Source organism: Rhinatrema bivittatum, chromosome 2 (genome assembly GCF_901001135.1).
Source record: "Rhinatrema bivittatum chromosome 2, aRhiBiv1.1, whole genome shotgun sequence".
NCBI classification, from domain to species: Eukaryota; Metazoa; Chordata; class Amphibia; order Gymnophiona; family Rhinatrematidae; genus Rhinatrema; species Rhinatrema bivittatum.
Window position 1 is genome coordinate 238,769,431 of NC_042616.1, and position 24,141 is coordinate 238,793,571.

A 24,141-nucleotide genomic window follows, 5' to 3' on the forward strand; every position below is an offset into this window, starting at 1 on the left:
TATTGGCAATCTAGTGCAAATTTCAGGGATGACTGGAACTTAACAAGATCACAGCTCTGGAATATACCTACTCACTCTTTGCTTTCCCCTTCTCCCCATCCCTTCACCTCACGTCCCCTCCCAGTCACTTTTCCTCTATCCCCTTTGCGGCACTGGCATATTGGCACAAGCAGGACTGAGCCTCTGAGCACATTTCTTCTTCTCCCATCTTCCAGGGCTGAATGGCTACCTGAAGCAGAATGAGCCAAAATCAATCACAAGAGGCAGGGAAGCAGCAGTGGTAGCTCATAAGTACTGCCACTGCTGTCCTACTGTCCTCCCACTGAGCACCAGCTCTTCTCACACACAGCCAATGCTGGGGCAGGCAAAGCTTCGGGCTGTTGGGCAGCTTCATACGGAAGCAGGATCTGCTCCCTTCTTTCTCCATATTCAACAGTCAATGGCCCTGCACAAGGCAACTGTCTTTAGGACTGTGCAGATGGTGTGACTATAATGGGGCCCCATTATGGTCAGACCGTTTACACCAGTCCAAAGACAATCCTGGCTTCCTGAAGATCTGTGCTACACTACAGCTGCAATAGAAAACCAAAACATGCATTCTTTGCAAAATTAAAGGTGCATATGTTCGTTAGAAAGTGAAGATGTCAAAAGACAGCCTAATAGAAAACAAGTTTTACCTGTATCACATGACCTAACAAAATATGAGTACATTTTTTTCTCTATTGGCTTCAGCAACACCAGTACAAACTCACTCTCTCATCCATTTGTCCACATAAACAAGGACAATGACTATATTGTAGAAACATTTCTGAAACTTTCATTATGTCAAAAGGTATCCTTCCATCACTTGCAAGTAACAAATACAGGTCACGCACAGTAAATCATTAACAAAATAGAACTATTCAAAGGTTTAATTCCATTTTGAGTACTATCTGCTAGGGAATTATTTGTGCAGAAGGTCCTTGCTATCTAGTCTACAAAGGAGAAATAAGATGATCACCTGGGATATTCCAGCCAGTTTCAAACATGCAAGAGCAATAAAGAAATTCCAGTTAGACAAAGAAGTAGGAATTCCTCTGCAGTGGTAGTAAATGGCAATCAATTCATTAAGCGCTGGAATCCCTATTGAAATAGAAAAGTATTTTTAATACAGACTACCTGAAAACAGTATTTAAAAATATATTATTATCAAAGGAATATTGCTAGTAATTAAGGAGCAAAGCTCACAGTTAAAGCAAGTTTGCTTACCTTAAACAGGGTTCTCTGGAGATAGCAAGATGAGTTAGTCATGACTCATGGGATAGCATGGTACAAACTCATCTCTCATTGCTCAGAAAAGTTTTACTGAGCATGCGTGGTGGCTCCCATGTGCATGCTGCTTCATGTCGCTCAGTCTTCTGCAGAATTTAAGCAACTCACCAGGGAGGCATGTGGGTAATAAGCATGGTTAATTCACAGAACCATATTTACAGGTAACCAAACTTGCTTTCTCCATTGACAAGCAGGGCTGAATTAGCCACAACTTGTGTGGAGTACTAAGCTGAGGGCTGCGCTGCAAAGTAATTACTGAAAAAGAAATCCAGACCCCACTAGTGGAGCGTGAACTACTGGGTGAACAGGCAGCACAAAACTGCCCAACGCTATTGTTACTTCTTGATATGTTATCCAGACAGTAGTGGGACGTGAAGATTGTCTAAATAGTCGTGGATTGTGCACAGATGAGCCTTGACAGTCAAATTGGTAAGCCAGCAGTACGCAATGCAGACCAATAGCCAACTGGCCATTGGTCTGCATTTTGGCTGCTGCTACTCCTAGTCTATTGGGAACAAGACACTGATAGTTGAGAAGTTTGATGAGGGTGCAACCTTCTCAAATAATACATCAGAACTCTTTTACATTCCAAGGAATGAAGAGCCTTTTCCGTGCATGTGCTTTTGGAAAGAATGTTGTCAGCACAATAACTTGGTTAATGTGAAAAGCTGGCACCACTTTTGGCAGAAACTTGAGGTGTGTATGCAAAACCACCCTGTTGTAAAAAAACTGAACGTATGGCAAATATGAGACCTACACTTGCAATTCACTGAAACAATGAGCAGAAGGAAAATTGGTTCTTACTTGATAATATTCGTTCCTGTAGAACCACGGATCAGTCCAGACTTCTGGGTTTTGCCTCCCCTCCAGCAGATGGAGACAGAGAAGTTTTGGCGGGCTCTGCCCTATATCCTGAGGTGCCACCCACAGTCCGTCAGTATTACTCAGTCACAAAGCAGAATGGTTCAAAACCAAACTAACTATATACAGTAATGTAACCTGAAAATAATCACTAACCCCAAAGGGGAACAGAACTTGTAGAGAACGGTTTAGAAATATTGATCTGCAGGTCAGAATGAACAACAAAACGCTGAATGAGCGGACTCTCCGTTATCTTTATGCCCTAAGCGGGTGGGATTCTGGACTGATCCGTGGAACTACAGGAACGAAAATTATCAGGTAAGAACCAAATTTTCCTTTCCCTGTACGTACCTGGATCAGTCCAGACTCCTGGGATGTAACAGAGCTTTCCTTACCTAAGATGGGATCCGGAGAGGCTCGCTCTCAGCACACCTTCTCCAAAGCCACCCGACATTGGGGCCTGGACATCCAGCCTATAGTGACTCGCAAAGGTATGTAGAGACTTCCACGTTGCCGCTCTGCAAATCTCCTGCGGTGAAACCTGCTGACATTCCGCCCAAGACGCCACCTGAAAACAGGTAGAATGAGCACGAAGACCCACCGGTAAAGGCTTACCGCACAACAAGTATGCTAAAGTTAAAGCGTCTTTTAGCCAGCGGGCAATAGTGGTCTTAGACGCCATATTACCTCTTTTCGGACCACTCCACAGCACAAAAAGATGATCCGAGACTCGAAAACTATTCGTGACTTCCAAATAATGCAGTAAAGTCCTGCGAACATCCAGCTTCCTTAAATCCTTATACAGAGGATCCGACCAGTCCACCTTTGAGAAAGATGGAAGTTCCACTGATTGATTCAAATGGAAAGAGGAAACCACCTTAGGGAGAAAGGACGGAACGGAATGCAACGATATTCCTGAATCCGAAATCCTTAAGAATGGTTCCCTACAGGATAACGCCTGAAGCTCGGACACCCTCCAAGCCGATGAAATAGCCACAAGAAAGAAGGCCTTTAAGGTGAGATCTTTCAATGTTGCCCTTTTCAACAGCTCAAAGGGCGCAGCACACAAAGCAGTAAGGACCAGGTTTAGGCTCCAGGAAGGACAAGGATGCTTCACCGGCAGATGCAAGTGCTTCGATCCCCGAAGAAAACGAGCCACATCCAGTTGCGCTGCCAACGCCACCCCTTGTATGGGACCTCTCAGAGAGCCAAGGGCCACCACCTGTACCCTCAAGGAGCTACATGACAACCCCTTGGTTAGTCCAGCTTGTAAAAAACACAGAATATTTGACACCGATGCCCGAGTCCGAACAACCTTCCGCTCCACACACCAGGACTTGAAAACCTTCCATACCCATACATAAGACCGGGAAGTGGACGTTTTACGAGATCTCAAAAGCATAGTCACTACGGCATCAGAATAACCCTTGCCTTTCAGACGCTGCCTCTCAAACGCCATGCCGCTAGACAAAAGTGATCATCCTGGTTGAAACAGACGGGACCCTGATGCAGAAAGTTCGGAAGATCCTGAAACCACAGTGGCCCATCCACCGCCAGGTTGATCAGATCCGCAAACCACGGACGTCGCGGACATTCCGGAGCTACAAGGATCACGTCTGCTGGGTGCAGCTCCACTCGTCTGAGTACTTTGCCGATCAGCGGCCAAGGTGGAAACACATAAAGCAGGACGTTTGAGGGCCAGGGAAGAACTAGGGCATCCACCCCCTGCGCTCCTGTCTCTCTTCGATGACTGAAGAAGCGGGGTGCCTTGGCATTCCTGAACGTCGCCATCAGATCCATGCTGGGGGTGCCCCACCTGTCACAGATGGACTGAAAGGCCTTGTCGGCGAACTCCCATTCTCCCGGATCGAGACGGTGCCGACTGAGAAAATCCGCGTGAAGTTTGTCGACCCCTGCTATGTGGGACGCTGCTATGCTGAGTAAATGCTTCTCCGCCCAGCCGATTAACTGCTGAGCCTCCACCGCCACAGCTTGACTCTTGGTCTCTCCTTGGCGATTGATGTAAGCCACTGTGGTCACATTGTCAGACAGAACGTCCCGCGGAGAAGTGGTAGGAAGGCCTGTAACGCTAAACGCACCACCCTGGTCTCCAGACGATTGATCGACCATGGAGATTCTTCTTGAGACCATTGTCCCCGCACCGACTTCCTCAGACACACCGCTCCCCACCCGGAGAGACTGGCATCCGTGGTAACCACCGTCCACATGGGAACCACCAGAGGAACCCCTTGGCTCACGTTGTCTTGGCAGAGCCACTAATCCAGACTGGCCCTCGCGGGATCGGGCAGGGGCAGATGAAATTGTTCAGAGACCGGGTTCCATCGAGAAAGCAAAGCGGACTGTAACGGGCGTATATGAACAAATGCCCATGGAACCAGTTCCAGAGTAGGCGTCATGGAACCCAGCACCCGCAAGTAATCCTAAACTCGGGGAGGATGCTTGGACAACAACACTCAAATTTGACCTTGAAGCTTGACACTGCGTTCTGATTTGAGGAACACTCTGCCCTGCTGCATGTCAAACAGGGCTCCTAGGAATTCCAATGATTGGGAAGGAATCAGATGACTCTTGGCAAAGTTGACCACCCACCCCAGATTCTGCAACAATTGCAGCACATGGTGAATGGCCAACCGGTAACTCTCCTCCGATTTTGCCCGAATCAACCAATTGTCCAAGTACGGATGTACTAACAATCCTTCCCTCCGCAGCTGAGCAGCCACAACCACCATTATCTTGGTGAACGTCCTGGGCACAGTAGCCAGCCCGAACAGCAAAGCCTGGAACCGATAATGATGTCCTAGGACAGAGACCTGGAGGAACCTCTGATGATCCGATCGAATTCCTATATGTAAATACGCCTCCGTCAGATCTAGGGATGTCAGAAACTCCCCCATTCTTACGGAAGCAATGATGGACCACAACGTCTCCATGCAGAATCGAGGGATCCGAAGGCAAATGCTGACTCGCTTCAAATCAAGAATGGGCCGGAATGTTCCTTCTTTTTTGGGTACCACGACTCTCCACCGCTGCTGGCTGGGGCTCCTGCGCGATCGGCGCTGACCCATCGGGGTCCCGGAGCCCCCCGTGCCACCAGCCCGCACCCGAATCGCCTCTCCAGCCACGAGGCCTGATCCCGCCCCTCCAAGCGCGTCATCAAAGGGGCCGGAGGGAACTTCATATTCCCGGCTCTCACCGCTGGCCGCCCTTTTCGCTGCGACTCTCCACCGCTGCTGGCTGGGGCTCCTGCGCGATCGGCGCTGACCCATCGGGGTCCCGGAGCCCCCCGTGCCACCAGCCCGCACCCGAATCGCCTCTCCAGCCACGAGGCCTGATCCCGCCCCTCCAAACGCACCCCTACGCAATCCAAACCCGCTGCACCGAGGCCCGCCCACTCCAGGCGCAGGGGTGACGCTAGCGAACAGCGACCTACAGGACTTAAAAGGCCCTGCACTCCACGGCGTCGCGCACCGAGCGTCGCGCGCACGAAGGAGCACGACAAAGGGGCTGGCCCCTTTGTCTCGCCCCTTCGTCGCAGCCCCACAGGAGCACCAACCCATCACCAGGAAACGACCAAAGATCATTCTCAACGTAAACGTAGCCGAAACACAACGGACATCGCAACAGGTATCACAACGTTCTACCCTCCTGGCACCAACTCCAACTACATCTCATCTCTCCTCTGCGGGAGCCAGCACGGTCGGCACCACTCACGTGGGGTAAGAACCTTTTCTCATAACCAGTCCACCAGCCCAGCAGCGCCAGACATACTTGACTACCCGACTACGTATCCGACATTAGACTGAATGATTTAAACAACAGCCTTAACAACAGTACTCCAGATAGCTTTCTGCCGCTAAATGTGCCATACATTTGACCACCTTTTGAATGCCTCTGAATTCCATTGAATGTATTTGAATAATTTATACTTCCGATCAACCTGTATTGCATGGTAGACTGCTCACCCTAGACAACTTCCCTCCTCCACACTCCTCCTCCACACTCCACACTCCTCCACACCACTGATTCACATCACGCAGCCTTCGAGTATAACATACTTGTCAGTGTACCCAATATCTCATTACAACCTCCTTGCCCTATGTAACCTATCTGCGCTATGTGAGGTATACTCGACACGCACTCCCTGCTAAGCCAGATATCACCACAGTCTCCACCCAGTTTTATTCTCCATTAGTCCCCACCACCCAAGTCCCCTCACTATACTAGAACCATGTGTCTACTCCCCATCCCAAGACGGCACTGCCCGCTACTACGCAAACCCCCTACAACACCCCCCCACCCACCCATTCCTCGCAAATCCCTCATACCAATTATGACCCCTCCTCTCTCACAACTCCTAGGTTTAACAACATTAGCCATTACTCTCTTCAATGCCCAATCCATACAAAAAAAAGGAGCTATACTAAATGATCTGCTTACAGACGACAACCCCGACCTTTGTGCCATTACCGAATCCTGGTTAAAAAATACCGACCAGGTTTTCCTAAACCAGCTCCCCACAAAGTCATACGACCTCCTCTCCATACCAAGGCCGAAAAAGAAAGGAGGTGGTCTACTCTTGGCAGCCAAGAAAAGACTCAACCTCAAACTCCAAACTACTCAACCGCCACCCAAAATTGAAATCGCACTATTTGCATCCAAATCCCTACAAATCTGCTTAGTATATGCCCCCCCAGGCCTTATTGAAAAAGATCCCTCACCCATCACTGAATACTTCACCGTCAACATCAAAACAGATCTTCCTACCATTATACTAGGGGATTTCAACCTCCATGTAGATACCCACCCCACCACCCCCGCCTGCGAGACTCTACTGGACACCCTCAAAGTCCTAGATTTCAATCAAATCATCACCGAACCCACACTCAAAGCAGGCCACACACTCGATCTAATATTTGTGAATTCTAAAATAACCATTGCCACCCCACCCGTAGTCACCCCAGTACCATGGTCTGACCATTTCCTCATTAATACAATCCTTGAAACCAAACCCCTCACACCTTCCACACAAAAACACCATAAAACCATCTCTTTCCGTAAACACTGTAGTACAGAAGAGCTCACCCTAGCTTTCAACAAAATAGCTAACAACATTGATCTCACCAATCCAGACACCGCACTACACTCCTGGAACAATCTCACTACGACCTTAGCCAATGATCTATGCCCCATTATCCACAAAGAAATACCCTCTACACAACAGGAGAAAAGGAAACCTTGGTTCACCGCCAAGTTAAAAACCTTGAAACAAGAACTAAGAGCCAAAGAACGCGCCTGGCGCAAACAACCATCGGCTACACTTAAAGCCACCTATAACAACACTTTACACGCATACCGTCATGCAATTACCCAAGCCAAGCGTGATTTCCATGCGACAAAGATCCACGACTACCAATTTAATGCAAACGCCTTATTCACATATGTCTCAGAACTCACCAATCCCAATTCACCAACTCTCAACGATACTACCTCCAACAAAAAATGTGAAGAACTAGCCCTATACTTCAAGAATAAAATCGACAATATTCTACTCCGCTTCCCAGACAACACTACCCCCCTCCCCCCCATTCCCAATGACAAAATGATCACCCTTAAAACATATGACCTCACCACCAACATAGAAGTAGAAACTATACTAAAAAAGATGAAACCATCCACACACTCTTCAGACACCATTCCTTCAAAAACCCTCCTCTCCATCACCCCCGCCATCACCAAACATATTAAGGACTTTATCAACTGCTCTATTACTGCAGGCAGTGTCCCAGACCCACTCAAACTGGCCATAGTCAAGCCCCTCCTGAAAAAACCCACCCTCGACCCCACAGACCCTGCCAATTACCGTCCAATTTCCAATCTCCCATTCTTATCCAAAGTCCTAGAGAGGGTTATTAACAAACAACTAACGGAGTTTTTAGAAGACCACAATGTCCTCCACACTCAACAGTTCGGTTTCCGCAAAGACCGAAGCACCGAAACCTTACTACTAGCCATGACAGACACCATACTTAAAGGTATGGACCATGGAAACTCGTACCTACTCGCCCTACTAGACATCTCAGCTGCTTACGACACTGTCAACCATCAGATACTAATGACCCGCCTAACAGAAATAGGCATCGCCGACACAGCCCTCTCATGGCTCTCCTCCTACCTCACACACAGGGAGTATCTAGTTAAAATCGACAAGCACGAATCCTCACACATACCTATCACGCAAGGCGTACCCCAAGGATCATCCTTATCCTCCACCCTATTTAATATTTATCTCATACCCCTTTGCCACCTCCTCTCCAAACTAGGCCTGAAATTCTTCCTGTATGCAGATGACGTGCAGATTCTCATCCCGTTTCAGGGATCCATAAAAGAACCTCTGCAACGCTGGGAATCTTGCCTCGCCACCATAAGCGCCTCACTATCCGAACTCCATCTTGCTCTAAACTCGTCAAAAACAGAATTACTCGTCATCTCTAAGCAGCCTGAACATTTCACTCTCCCCATGCAACAGAACACTCCTCAAAATACAACCACAGCCACCCCTCAGACCCAGTTTGTAAGAGATCTGGGAGTCTACATAGACCAACACCTAAGTTTCAAACCCCACATCAAAAACCTACTAAAGGGGGGTTTCTATAAACTTAACATCATAAAAAAACTCAAACCCCTCCTCCACACCCACGATTTCCGCACAGTCGTACAGACCACAATGCTCACAAAAATAGACTATTGCAATTCCCTATTACTAGGACTCCCCGCCACCACCATCAAACCCCTCCAAATTCTGCAAAACTCCATGGCTAGAATCATAACAGGCACACAAAAAAGAGACCACATCACCCCCATACTAAAAGACCTACATTTGTTACCTATCTCCTTCCGCTCACAATACAAAACCCTCACCATCCTTCACAATTCCCTACACAAACATAATCACACCTGGCTAGACGAAATGCCTCGTTACCGTTCCTCCGACCGTCCCACAAGAACAACCCATGCAGGCACTCTACACACCCCATCTCTAAAGGCAGCACATTCTACTCACACCAGAGAGAGAGCCTTTTCCGTCGCTGGCCCCAACCTCTGGAACTCCCTCCCCACCCTCCTACGCCAAGAGACATCCCTGCAAATTTTCAAGAAAGGAGTCAAAACATGGCTATTTCGACAGGCCTATCCTGACACAAACCAAATTTAATCTCTCCCAGCCCCCCCTGCTCGAACTTTCTCCACCCCTCCCTATGTTTTCCCCGCTTCCCCTCACACCACCCATGGATACCCTAGAAGAAACAACATCCCCCTCTACTGCTTAATTTATCCTTTTTGATCACGATCGGTTAATGTGTCCTTTTCGTAAGAAATAGTATTTTGTTCTAAGGTTATATTGTTATGTTTTTGTTACTTTATTTTATTCTTTGTACATTGTTTTATTGTTTCGCCCACCTGAGTTCTTTGTAAACCGGCATGATGTGCTGCACGAATGTCGGTAAATAAAAGTTAATAAATAAATAAATAAATAAAATAAATGGAGTACCGGCCCTGCTGGAGGAACCAACATAATGGTGCTGAGCTGCAGCAGATGCTGTAAAGTCCCTTGCACCACTCGTCACTTCGCTGCATAGCCGCATGGGGAGACCAGAAACCAGTGCTGGGGGCGGTGTGCAATATCTAAAGCATAGCCATGTCTTATCACCAAGAGGACCCACTATTCCGATGTGAGTTTTGTCCACTCCTTGTAAAACAGAGACAATCTGCCCCCTACCACCGCTACCGAGGAGTGGACCGGCAGCACATCATTGCTGAGGCTTACCTCCCTGTGTCGATTGGGAACCACCTGGTCTGCTGAAGTGCCGGCCTTGAAAGGACTGCGACCAAGACTGCTGTCTATTAGGATTTTGTCTGAAAGAGGAAGCAGTCGACCGAGGAGCCTGCGACCTCCGACTCCCACTGAACTGAGACCGACCCGAAAAGGAACCCCTTGACCGGGGTCTATCATCTGGAAGGCGATGAACTTTATTCTCCCCCAGGGATTGAATCATATCTTCCAGGTCTTTACCAAACAGCAATTTGCCCTTAAAGGGTAGAGAACCTAGCTGGGCTTTGGAAGAAACATCCGCCGACAAGTTTCTCAACCAAAGCAGATGATGCGCTGATACAGCTGATACCATGGATGTGGCCGAAGTTCTCAACAGATCATAGAGGGCATCTGCACTGTAAGCAATCACGGCTTCAAGGCGACCCGCCTGACGGGCTTCATCCTCCGACAGTGCTTCATTGGCTTGCAGCTGCTGTACCCAGTGAAGGCCCGCCCTCAGAGAGAAATAACTGCACATTGCTGCTCAAACTCCTAGTGCCAAACCTCAAAGATCTTCTTGAGCTGTAGCTCCAATTTTCGGTCCTGTAAATCTTTGAGGGCCGTGGAGCCTGTAACTGGGATAGTGGTCTTCTTTGTGACCACTGACACTGCAGCATCCACCTTGGGAACCCTCAGTAGGTCCAAGGCCTCCTCTGGCAAAGGGTATAGCCGATCCATCGCCTTCGAGACCTTTAAACCCAGCTCCGGGGTGTCCCATTCACAACACAGATCTGTAACAGAAAAATGGAAGGGAAAAGAAGTAGGTGGACCCCTCAGGCCCAACTATACCGGATCCGTGGCTTCTAATCTGGACTCTTCTGGCTGAGCCTCGATCCATAATTCCCCCAATATAGCGGGAATAAGCAGACCAAGTTCCTCTCTCCTGAAGAGGCGAACCACCTTCGGATCGTCACCCTCAATGCCATGTGCCTCATGGTCTGACCCTTTCTGTGGGTCCCCATCCCCTTCACCCCCCTCGGGGGCTGGGATGGAGAATCCTGATCATCCGTGTCCATAGTGTCGAGGATGTGTCAAACTCTCCCTGAGACGTCCCTGTTCTCAACGGGCGCTTTGACTTAGGGGCCCCCCCACTCTCCTCAACTCTGGGACGCTTTTTGGCCTTTCTGGGCATGTCCAACCCAGTAGGCTTGCCAGCAGCAATCTTTTTGCTAGCCCTCCGGGCCTTAAAAGCCTTGTACAATAGCAAAATAAAATCAGAGGAAAATGAGGAGGATGAGGAGTCGTTGTCCGCATCTCCAGCAGGGTCCTCTCCCAGAACAGGAGGGTCAGGGACCACCTCTGCACCCTGTAACAGTAGTGCATTGCTTATAGGAGGCAGGCGCTGAGGACAGAGCAAGCGGGAGAATCCTCTCCCCCACTGAACATCGCACCGCCGAGTCAACCGGCCCAAAATGGCGCCCGTTCCCGTGCTCAGCGGAAACGGGAGAGAAAATGAAGGGGGCAGGTTCCCAAACGCGTGAGATGAAGAACTCACCCAGAGCACCACTCCCCCAGCCGCTGCGGAAGTCCCCTCATCTCCCGGTAGACAGCCCGAACTGAGGCCGTCCCTGGAGAGCCGCACACGCGCAGCAGGTCGAATGCCATGGCATGACCGCCCAGGCACAAAGAAGCAGGGAACCAAAATTCAGCAGAAAAACACACAGCCAAAAGCTAAAATATCCACGGACAACAAGAGAAGGGAGAGTATACGAACAGACTACGACTGGCTTAAAAAATCAGATTTATTTATTTTTTTAAATTACTACAACCTGCCTCCTCCGAGTCTTGGTCCCTCTGGGGTGAGTGATCCGAGCTCCCCTGTATCACCCCAGGTGCTGCTATTTGGTGGCGACAGGGCCTCAACCCCCAGCCACAGCTGCCTCAGATACCAGGGGGGGGATGGTCCCCTAAGGACCTAGCAACCCCCTGGGAGTATGAAGGATCTGTAACTCCTTCCCTTTTTATTTTTTTTTCTTTTCAAATTCTCTTCAAAATCCTTAAAAGTCCTTTAAACTAATCTGTCTACAAACTTTTTTTTTTTTTTATCTAGCTAAGTAATCAGCCCAGACTGTGAGGTTAGCACCTCTACCATCTGCTGGAGACAGAGAAATACTGACTGACTGTAGGTGGCACCTCAGGGTATAGGGCAGAGCCCGCCAAAACCTATCTGTTTCCATCTGCTGGAGGGGAGGCAAACCCAGGAGTCTGGACTGATCTGGGTACGTACAGGGAACCACTATGAGGATCATGACTTTCCAGGTGAGAAACGTCAAACTCGTCGACTTCAGAGGTTCAAAGGGAGGCTTCATGAAATGTTTTAGCACTAGGTTAAGGGTCCAAGGCACTAGAGGTTTGATAACCAGAGGCTTGGAATACCAGTCCTTTCATAAACAAAGAGTTGATAGAGATTGGAGCTCCCGCTATCTGCTGGTGATATGCTGTGATAGTGCTAAGGTGAACCTGAACTGAAGAGGTATTAAAATATGAAGATAATAGGCAGAGCCAATACTGAGGTAAATCCCTCAGGCTACAGAAAAGAGTCCAGATAGCCGGACTGACACTAAAATACAAGCCTCTTCCACTTCAAATTGTAGGACTTTCTAGCTGAAAGCTTCCTGGCCAACACACTTTTGTATCTCCTACATACTTTGGAAGCAGCAGAGAAGAGACTACTGTGCATTGACATCTGTACTGTGAGGACTAGGAAGGATAGATGCGGGTAGCAAAGCCTACCCTACTCCTATATGATGAAAAAGTTAGAGAGGCTCCCAGAGGAATTGGAGACTGACCTGACAATTGGACGAGATATGTAAACCACACTTGCCATGGCCAAGCCAGATCAATCAGAATTATCCATGCTCAATCCTATGAGGACCTTCCAATCTGCTTGGAAGCATGGAGCAGAACTCCTTGACCTTCCTGTTGCTCTCTGAAGCAAACAGGTCAATCACTGGCTGCCCTTAGGGACAAAACAAACTGTCCACTACATCTTGATCCAAGTTGGTAGAACTTTGCTGAAACAGTATGCTAGTGTGTTCTGAATTCCAAGAAGATAGGTTGCCTGCAGGTGGGCCCTGTGACAGAGCCCATGACCATATTCGATCTCCTCTTGAAAGAGTATGAATGAGCCCATTTCCTCTTGCTAGTTTACGTAGAACATAGCCACCTAATTCTCAGTCTGGAATATGATTCTCTTTCCTGAAAAAGGTGAGTGACAACTTATAGGACATAGCAAACAGCATGCAGCTCTAGTAAATTGATCTGAAGGCACCTCTCCTACAAGAACCATGATCCTTGTATCTGTGCTGCACCAGAATTAGCCCTCTATCCCCTGATGGAAGTGTTGATGGTAAAGTCATCTGATGAGGTGGAATCCGCAGAGTGAAACCTACACTCGGGACTGTTAGTTTCAACCACTACAGAAAGGATGTTTTCATTCTGACAATTACTGATATTGAATGGGACAATGGTTGAGTTAGCTGGTCCCATTGGCTCCAAAGACCCCATTGAAAGTATCTCATGTTTAACAGAGTTGTGAGATCAGCATTATTATTATTTATTTAATATACTGCAATTCAAGTAATGCCATCAAAACAGCAAAATAAAAAAATTAACAGTCATAAAACATAACACTTTATATATACATGTCTAAAATCAGAAGTCAAATCAAACTAAACTAGCTAAAACAAACTCCTTAGTTAATAGTAATAAACATCTTTACAGTAATAAAATATTAGTCAAAATTAAAATCCTGAGTAAACAACTGGGATTTCAGGTTCTTGCGAAATTTAAACTAGCACTTTTAATAAACTATGGAAATCGATTCTATAAAGATAGTGCAAAATAACTGAATGCTGTTTCACATATTAACTCTAATCTTATTCTGTTGGAAGGAGGAACCATCAACGGATCCAGCTGAGAAGAATGGCAGAGACGTATTGGTTTGTAAGATATTATGTGAACAACCAGATACTGTGGCAAGTCCCCCTATGCAAGAATTTATAGACCAACATCAAGATCTTAAAACTACTTCTCATAGCAACAGGCAGCCAGTAAAGGTTAATCAAAATGCGGGATAACCAAATCATATTTCTTGGCCCCACCCCATCTGCTATGTGATGAGAGAGGGCCCAGAACTGTTCTTGCTGGAGTCTTATCCCTTTGAAGGAGGGTCTTCACTAGACCTTTTAGTACTATGGCCCTCTCCTTTGGGAGCAACATTCGCTTCTGTACAGAGTCTAAGCGCCTACAAACTGAATCCTCTTAACTGGTGCAAGACTTGACATTGTGAAGTTGATCAGGAACCCCATGGATTGAAGAAGCCAAATGGACTCCACTGGGGTTGGGCCCATCACTAATCAATCATCTAGGTAAGGGAATATGCAGACATCTAGTCGAAGTTGTGCTACCATGGCTAGGCGCTTTGTGAGCAACTGGAGCTGCTGAGAGGCCAATGGGTAGTAACTTGTACTGATTAAGCACATTTTCATCATAAATGAGAGGAACTTCCTGAGAAATGGAAGTATGCGTTTACGTCTTTCAGATCCAGGGTGCATATCCGATCTCCTGGTTGAATGAAGGGGAGGATTGTGTGGAGGGAGTTCATCTTGATTTTCTCTTGAACTAGCAAATTGTTCAGCTTTCATAAAACCAGAACAGGCCTTAATCCTCCTGTTTTCTTAGGAATGAGGACATACTGGGGGGAAGAATCCCTGACCAAACCTCTGCAAAGGAACCAGCTCCACCACGTTCTGCTGATGGAATGACTCCACTTCCAGCTGTAGTTGTGCAGTATGAGATGGATCTAAACTGAAGCTCAAAAAAATGCTGTGTTGAAGGGGGTAAGAAAAACACAAATGGTAGCCACATACCACAACCTTTAAGGAACCATCGGTCTTTAGTAATCTTCCGCCACTCCATCAGGAAAGATTGGACCCTCCCCCTTCTGCCACCAGACGAGGTGGGGAGTTGGGCTGGAGGTCTGTCAAAAACTTGGATATGGTTTGGACTGCATCTGTTACAGAGTCTTCATGTGACATCTTTCTCTATGGCACCTCCTAGCAGGACGCTGCTGCTGCAGAATACATGGGGCCTGATGATGTTGGTAAGAGCAGAAGAGGCTTAAATGAGAAGAAGTGACACTTGGTCAGAGGCAGCTGATCTCCTCTTATTATAGCTAGCGATTGTATCACAACTTGATGCTTCTTAATTTAGGCCACTGTCTCCTTAACTTCTTTTCAAAATAGATTACCCCCAGGACATCTGCCAGGCCATCATGGACATTCATGTACTTTGCTAACTCTTAACATGCCAGCCATCATGCCCAATGGCTGCTGCCAAATTTCTGGCTGCAGCATCAAATGCTTTGTATACTGAGCGGATCAAGAGTTTTTTTGCATCCCCCACTACTCTACAAACGTCAGCCTGCTCCAGGTTTGACGACTCAAGACAAGGGCTTTAGCTTCTTAATGCACTCATGCAGGTACAGCACCATCACAAACCAAACAGCAGTACGAAAGAGACAAATATTGTAAGTAATGTTAAAACATAGAAACTATAGACATACATAACTCAACATGGCCATGTATTAGCAACAATGCCTGCATCAGGGGTAAGTTATATTAAAACCACAAATATAATATAAGGTCCGGAGAGCTGGTATACCTCAAAGGTAATAAAAACAGAGCATATGGATGGTAGTGCATGAATTGCTAGTATAAGTTAACAGTAAATCTGGTATTGATCATCAGAAAGTGATATACAGAAGGCTGTGGTCCTAAGTAAGCACAGATGGATCAATCAGGCATCTCTTCAAGGCTAATCTGCAGGTCCCATCTATATTATAAACATGATGCTTCTGTGGTAATATACTTGTGTGCAGACCCAGGATCTCTGTGCAAGGAGTCTGTAGCACTGAATCACAGATATGTAGATAAAAATGAAAATACTGTACATCACCACAGCCATATGACCTAGAAGAACAAGTATCAACATTGCCAGAATCAGGTCCCATTGAAGAAAATAACTCACCAAGTCTATCAGAACTCTGGCTCTTTCGATAGGAAGAAATGCCTTCTCCTTAAGAGAGTCCACCCAAGCTCCTATAAACTATATCCTTTGGGATGGAACCAAGTTGAATTTTGAGAAATTGACCAGGGACCCCAGGGACTGGAAAATTTAGATGGTTATACAGAGGGATTCTAGTACTCCTGCCAGAGACAGGCCCATCATTAGCTATTCGTTCAGGTATGGAAACCTGCAGTCTCTCTCTCAATGAAGCTGCACAGCTATGACTGTGAGACATTTCATGAACACTCTTGAGGCTTATGAGAGGCTGGTAATGCATGTCCTTCACTATGAACTTGAGGAACTTTTGATGGGCAGGGTGAATGGGAACATGTGCATAAGCATCTTTCAGGTCTACAGTGCATATCCAGTCCCTCAGCTGAATGAAAAGCAGAGCCATCTGGAGCTAGTTCATCTTGAATCTCTCACGAACCAACAAGCTCTTCAGCTTCTGTAAATCTAGAATAGGCCTCAATCATCCTGACTTCTTGGGGATTAGAATGTACCAGGAATAGAATCCCTGGCCACATTCCTGAGGTGGGACAAGCATGATCGCCTTCTGTTAAAGAAGAGAGGCTACTTCCAACTGCAGTTGAGACGGGATCTAAGGAAACTGGAAGAGTGGTCGAAGATATGGCAGCTGAGATTCAATGCCAAGAAGTGCAAAGTCATGCATATGGGGAGTGGAAATCCGAATGAACTGTACTCGATGGGGGGGGGAAAGGCTGATGTGCACGGAGCAGGAGAGGGACCTTGGGGTGATAGTGTCTAATGATGTGAAGACAGCGAAACAATGCGACAGGGCGATAGCAAAAGCCAGAAGAATGCTGGGCTGCATAGAGAGAGGAATATCGAGTAAGAAAAGGGAAGTGATTATTCCCTTGTACAGGTCCTTGGTGAGGCCTCACCTGGAGTACTGTGTTCAGTTCTGGAGACCGTATCTACAAAAAGACAAAGACAAGATGGAAGCGGTACAGAGAAGGGCGACCAGGAAGGTGGAGGATCTTCATCGGATGACGTACGAGGAGAGATTGAAGAATCTAAATATGTACACCCTGGAGGAAAGGAGGAGCAGAGGTGATATGATACAGACTTTCAGATACTTGAAAGGTTTTAATGATCCAAAAACAACGACAAACCTCTTCCGTAGGAAAATAATCAGCAGAACCAGGGGTCACGATTTGAGGCTCCAGGGAGGAAGATTCAGAACCAATGTCAGGAAGTATTTCTTCACGGAGAGGGTGGTGGATGCCTGGAATGCCCTTCCGGAGGAAGTGGTGAAGACCAGAACTGTGAAAGACTTCAAAGGGGCGTGGGATAAACACTGCGGATCCATAAAGTCAAGAGGCCGCCAATGAAGATTGGGTGACTCGCCAGAATGATGGCTATTGACACAATACCCTTATTAAATAAACATACACATGCTTACTGTGACTCCTACATCGCTCTAAGCTTCAACAGCAAGAGGTAATGGAAAAAAGGATTTGCACTCACAAAGAGGGGAGTAGCTGGCTTGTTACGGCGGTTACTACCCCAAACCAAATATGCCTGATACTTCACTTTCAATGCATATACAGCATAGCTCTCTGCTTCAATGACAGGGGAGAAGAATAACTGATACTTCACACATCCAGCAGAGCTCTCTGCTACAACGGCAAGGGAGAAGAAAAAGGGTTCGCACTCAAAAAGCGGGGAGTAGCTGGCTTGTTACGGCGGTTACTACCCCAAACCAAATGTGCCTGATACTTCACTTTCCATGCATATCCAGCATGGTTCTCTGCTTCATCGGCATGGGAGAAAGACTGATACATCACGCATTTCCAGCATAGCTCTCTGCTTCAACGGCAGGGGAAAAAAAAAACAAAAACAAAAACAAAAAACTGATGCTTCATGCATATCCTGCATAGCTTCAACGACAGGGGTGAAGAAAAAAAGGATTCGCAATCACAAAGCGAGGAGTAGCTGGCTTGTTACGGCGGTTACTACCCCAAACCAAATGTGCCTAATACTTCACTTTCAATGCATATCCAGCATGGCTCTCTGCTTCAACGGCAGGGGAGAAGAAAAAAAAACAAAAACCAACAAGGGCTGTACAACATAGTCTAGGTAAAACAAATAAGCATGGGTGTAGCTTGCTTATCGCGGCAGTTACTGCCCCTACTACCCCTAACTAATCAAGCTAGATATTTCACTTGGATGCAGCTCCATCACTGCTCTCTACATTAATGGTGGGGGTGGAAGGGGAATAGAACAAGGAGCTAAGAGAAACAGATAAGAATGAGAGAAAAAATGTGTGAGGCTTGCTGGGCAGACTGGATGGGCCATTCGGTCTTCTTCTGCCGTCATTTCTATGTTTCTATGTTTCTATGTTACATTTAGAAAAGTCAAAATTGAAGACTGAACTCTGTTGGACCAGAGGAAGGCGAGAGAAGCACAAGCAATATCCATATTCCACACTTTTCAGGACCCAATTTGGAAGGAAGTACTGGACCCTTCCTCCCACCAGAAGACTTGGGCCTCAGGAAAATCAACTATTCCCAGGCTTAGGCTGTGATTGGTGCTGGACCATCAACTGATGCTTTTCCCTCTGCCAACCGGCAGTGTAGGAGAAGCTAGATGATGTTGAAAAGGAAGGAAGGAAGGAACATCTCTGGGAAAAATGGGCACTTATAGAGAAGTACTGACATCTGGTAGGAGCTGGCAGGCTTTCCACCTCTGCAGACAGAGACTGCAAAGTGGATCAGAGCCATTGTCTCCTGCAACTCATGTCCGAATACATTTTCCCTTGAACAGGGCACATCACCAGGCATCTTCATGGATGCCACTCGCTTGTAATTACACAAGCCTGTCTCCACATTTTCCACAGCTGGCAAAGTTCCACATGTCTAGAGTCTGACAATTCGGTCAACAGTTTCAGTTTCTGCACATGTTTGTGTAAATAAATACTGCACCATGAACAACTGGAGTACTGTGTTCAGTTCTGGAGACCGTATCTACAAAGAGACAGAGACAAGATGGAGGCGGTACAGAGAAGGGCGACCAGAAAGGTGGAGGGTCTTCATCGGATGTCATACGAGGAGAGATTGAAGAATCTAAATATGTACACCCTGGAGGAAAGGAGGAACAGGGGTGATATGATTCAGACCTTCAGATACTTGAAAAACTTTAACGATCCAAAGACGACAAACCTTTTCCGTCAGAAAAAAATCAGCAGAACCAGAGGTCATGAGCTGAGGCTCCAGGGAGGAAGACTAAGAACCAATTTCAGGAAGTATTTCTTCACAGAGAGAGTGGTGGATGCCTGGAATGCCCTTCCGGAGGAAGTGGTGAAGTCCAAAACTGTGAAGAACTTCAAAGGGGCGTGGGATAAACCTAGTGGATCCATCAGGTCTAGAGGACGTGTATAAAGAGGAGGCAGCAAAACACTGCACGGAGTGGCAGTAGCCACAGAGGCATTCACGGAGCGGGATGCCAGTGGCCAGTGGTTGGTGTTCCACCTTCACGGAGCGGAAGGATGGAGGGCTGCCATCTCCAAATTAAAAAAACCCCCAAAAAAAAACCAGGGGTGGGTAAGAGTATGTAAAATTAACGGAGAGTTCATAGGCTATAGGTATTAACAATTATTAGGCTTCTTCAATATTTGTTGATAGTTAATGTGGCTTTTAATGCATACTTCACTTTCAATGCATATCCAGCATAACTCTCTGCTTCAACCGCAGGGGAGAAGAAAAACTGATACTTCACGCATATCCAGCATAGCTCTCTGCTTCAACGGCAGGGGAGAAGAAAAACTAATACTTCACGCATATCCAGCATAGCTCTCTGCTTCAACGGCAGGGGAGAAGAAAAACTAATACTTCACGCATATCCAGCATAGCTCTCTGCTTCAACGGCAGGGGAGAAGAAAAACTAATACTTCATGCATATTCAGCATAGCTCTCTGCTTCAACGGCAGGGGAGAAGAAAAACTGATACTTCACGCATATCCAGCATAGCTCTCTGCTTCAACGGCAGGGGAGAAGAAAAACTGATACTTCACGCATATCCAGCATAGCTCTCTGCTTCAACGGCAGGGGAGAAGAAAAATAACCAATAAGGGCTGAATAACATAGTCTGGGTAAACAAATAAGTATGGGTTATAGTTTGCTTGTTGCGGCGGTTACTACCCCTAACTAATCAAACTTGATATTTCACTTGGATGCAGCTCCATCACTGCTCTCTGCATTAATGGTGGGGGTGAAAGGGAAATAGAACCAAGGGTTGCTAAGAGCCAAGAGAAACAGATAAATATGAAAGGAAAGAAGTGTGAAGCTTGCTGGGCAGACTGGATGGGCCAATTGGTCTTCTTCTGCCGTCATTTCTATGTTTCTATATAACTGATGAGCCATAATCTAAGCACTAAGCATGGACCCTTGGAATACCTTCTTCTCAAATATATCCAACATTTGGATCCTTTCGAGGAGGTGCATTAGTGATCCTGAGTGTCTTCACCAGCTGCAACTCTGACTCCACCAGAACAGAGTGGCGAAGAATCTGACTACACCAAAACCTGGACTCTATTCTTTAAACCAATTTCCTGGGCTATCATAAGACATGATATTGGAGCCTGCCACATCCTCATTTGCAAAGCATTTAGGAGGCTATGAATTTGGATGGCACTGGAGTTGGAGAAGAGACATTGTCTTTGGTCATCCATACTGATTGACTATCGGTTCATTCATACTAAGGGCTGTTGCTATTGGTGGCGCCGAATAGGAACTCTGAGGCGCAGTAGATGCAACTGCAGGGTTTTGCCCCCCCTAGCAGATAGAGACAGAGATGTTTTAAAAACAAAGCTCCGCCTTATATAGGAGAGTGCCACCTACAGTCCGCCAGTATTTTGTAATGACACAGCAAGATGGCTCCCATAAGACACCATAACTATATACACTAACACCTGAACAAGAAAAGGAAAACGTTACCACCGGGTCACCTAACCCCAGTGAGATCGGAACCTATAGAACCACGCAGGTCAACAATTCAAAAAATCTGCAGAAAAAGAATGGAAAAGCGAGCGGACTCTCCCCCCATTTGAACCACTCTGCCAGGGCGGGCCTCTGGACTGATCCGTAGTACTACAGGAACGAAAATTATCAGGTAAGAAACTAATTTTCCTTTCCCTGTACATACCCGGATCAGTCCAGATTGCTGGGATGCACCAGAGCTACATCTATCCGGGGTGGGATCCAGAGAGGCCCGCTCGTAGCACACCTTCTCCGAATCCGTCTGAATTAGTAGCCTGCACATCCAAACGGTAATGCCGCATGAAAGTATGCAGTGACTTCCACATCGCCGCCCAACAGATCTCTTGTGGAGACACGAAATGAGACTCCACCCAGGACGCTGCTTGCGACTGAGTAGAATGAGCCCAGAGGCCTACGGGGAGAACCTGGCCCTTTAGCAAGTAAGCGGAGCTGATAGCCTCTTTCATCCAACTAGCAATAGTGGTTTTTGAAGCAATGTGACCCCACAGGGGACCATTCCAAAGTACAAAGAGATGGTCTGACATGCGAAAATCATTGGTGACTTCCAAGTAGCGTAGAAGGGCTCTACGAACATCCAGCTTCCTCAAATCACGGGATAGAGGATCCGAAATGTCCAGATCCCCAAAAGCTGGAAGCTCCACCGATTGATTGACATGAAAAGAAGATACCATCTTCGGGAGAAAGGAAGGAACCATACGGATGGAAACTCCAGAATCGGAAATCCGCAAGAAAGGTTCCCTGCAAGAAAAAGCTTGGAGTTCTGACACCCGCCAAGCTGAAGTGATAGCAACTAGAAAAACCACCTTCAATGTAAGATCCTTCTGAGTTGTCCTCCTTAAAGGCTCAAAAGGTGCCTCACACAGAGCTGTAAGTAAAAAATTCAGACTCCAAGATGGACAAGGCTGGTGAAGCGGTGGACGTAAATGCTTAGCTGCTCGAAGAAATCGCGCCACGTCAGGATGGGCCGCCAAGGCTTCACCCTGCACCTTGCCGCGCAAACAACCAAGGGCTGCTACCTGTACACGTAAGGAGCTACACGATAATCACATGGACAGCCCCTTTTTCAGGAAACACAAAATATCGTATACAGAAGCCCGGATTGGAGAAACATCATGATCAAGATACCAGGCCTCAAAAACCTTCCAAACCCGAACGTAAGTCAGATTAGTGGAAGTTTCGCGTGAATGGAGGAAAGTAGCCACCACCGCAGGAGTATAACCCTTGGCACTTAAACGGCGCCGCTCAAAAGCCATGCCGCAAAACAAAAGTGATCGGCTTCTTCCAAACAAACAGGTCCTTGGCGAAGCAAATCTGGAATCCTTGGAAACCAAATGGGACCCGCCGATGCGAGATTGAGAAGGTCTGCGAACCAAGGACGTCTCGGCCATTCCGGTGCCACCAAAATCACCGGCGCTGCATGACACTCTATCCGAAGGAGCACTCTGCCGATTAATGGCCAGGGTGGAAACACGTACAGAAGAACGTCTATGGGCCAGGGTAGAACCAGAGCATCTACCCCTTCTGCTCTTGGCTCTCGATGGCGTGAGAAGAACCGTGGGGCTTTGGCGTGCCGAAACATCGCCATGAGAGCCATGCTGGGCGTTCCCCACGCAAGGTATATGCGCTGAAAAGCGGCCTCTGACAATTCCCATTCTCCAGGATCGAGGTGGTGATGACTGAGGAAGTCCGCTTGTATGTTGTCCACGCCGGCAATATGGGATGCCATGATGCAGAGCAGGTGATTCTGCCCAGTTGAACAACTGAGCCGCTTCCTCTGCCACAGGATGACTCTGAGTCCCCCCCTTGACGGTTCATATACGCCACCATGGTCGCATTGTCCGACAACACCTGCACTGCTCTCCCCTGTAGGAGAGGAGCAAAGGCTTGTAACGCTAACTGTACAGCCCGGGTCTCCAACCGATTGATCGACCACAGAGACTCCTCTGGGGACCAGAAGCCCTGCACAGACTTCCTGTGGCACACCGCTCCCCAACCAGAGAGACTGGCATCCGTGGTGACCACTGTCCAATCGGGAATCTCCAGGGGAACTCCCCTGGATAGATTGTCCGTCTCCAGCCACCACGTTAGGCTGTTTCTCGCCACTTGTGTAAGCGGCAATGGAAGAAAAAACTGTTCGGAGACTGGGTTCCAACGGGACAGTAACGCATACTGCAAGGGTCGCATATGAGCAAATGCCCATGGCACCAGCTCTAAGGTTGACGCCATGGACCCAAGAACCTGTAGGTATTCTCGAACCCTGGGAGAAGTCTGGAGTAGCAGACTCCGCACTTGAGCTTGCAATTTGAGGATGCGATCCGTGGTGAGAAAAACGCGGCCCCTCTGGGTATCGAAGAGTGCTCCCAAATACTCCAAGGACTGAGATGGAACAAGTTTGCTCTTGGATAGATTGATCACCCAGCCCAGCAACTGTAGGAACTGCAGAACCCTGTGAATGGCATCTGTGGCTAAAGCTGCCAACTTTGCGCGAATCAGCCAGTCGTCCAAGTAGGGCTGCACCACGAGACCTTTCCTCCGGAGGTGAGCTGCTACCACCACCAATACTTTGGTGAAAGTCCATGGTGCAGTCGCCAGACCGAAGGGAAGAGCTCGAAACTGAAAATGCTGCCCCAGGATGCAGAACCGCAGAAACCTCTGGTGATCCTGACAAATCCCTATATGGAAGTAAGCCTCCGTGAGATCTAGGGAAGCTAGGAACTCTCCCTGCCTCACCGAGGTAATGACCGACCAGAGACTTTCCATGCGGAAGCGAGGGATCTTTAGACACTTGTTGACCTCCTTGAGGTCTAGGATGGGACGGAATGATCCTTCCTTTTTTGGTACTACAAAGTATATTGAGTACCAACCCTTTCCTTGCTCTTCTGGAGGAACGGGAACTATGGCCCTTAATTGTAGCAGCCGCTGCAATGTGTCCCGAACCATCGCTCTTTTGGTGGCATACCCGCAGGGAGAGATGAGAAACTGATCTCGGGG

At 47.5% G+C, this 24,141-nt stretch overlaps 1 protein-coding gene across 2 annotated transcripts in view; it reads right to left on the reverse strand.

The window, feature by feature from the left end:
- ACAD11 (acyl-CoA dehydrogenase family member 11) overlaps positions 1-24,141 on the reverse strand; it is a 289,500-nt gene that overhangs the window by 203,120 nt on the left and 62,239 nt on the right. For both annotated transcript variants that reach the window (XM_029589309.1, XM_029589308.1), the window contains one exon: positions 1,001-1,122. In XM_029589309.1, coding sequence (XP_029445169.1) covers positions 1,001-1,122 — 122 coding nt within the window. The remainder of the gene's footprint in view (positions 1-1,000; positions 1,123-24,141) is intronic.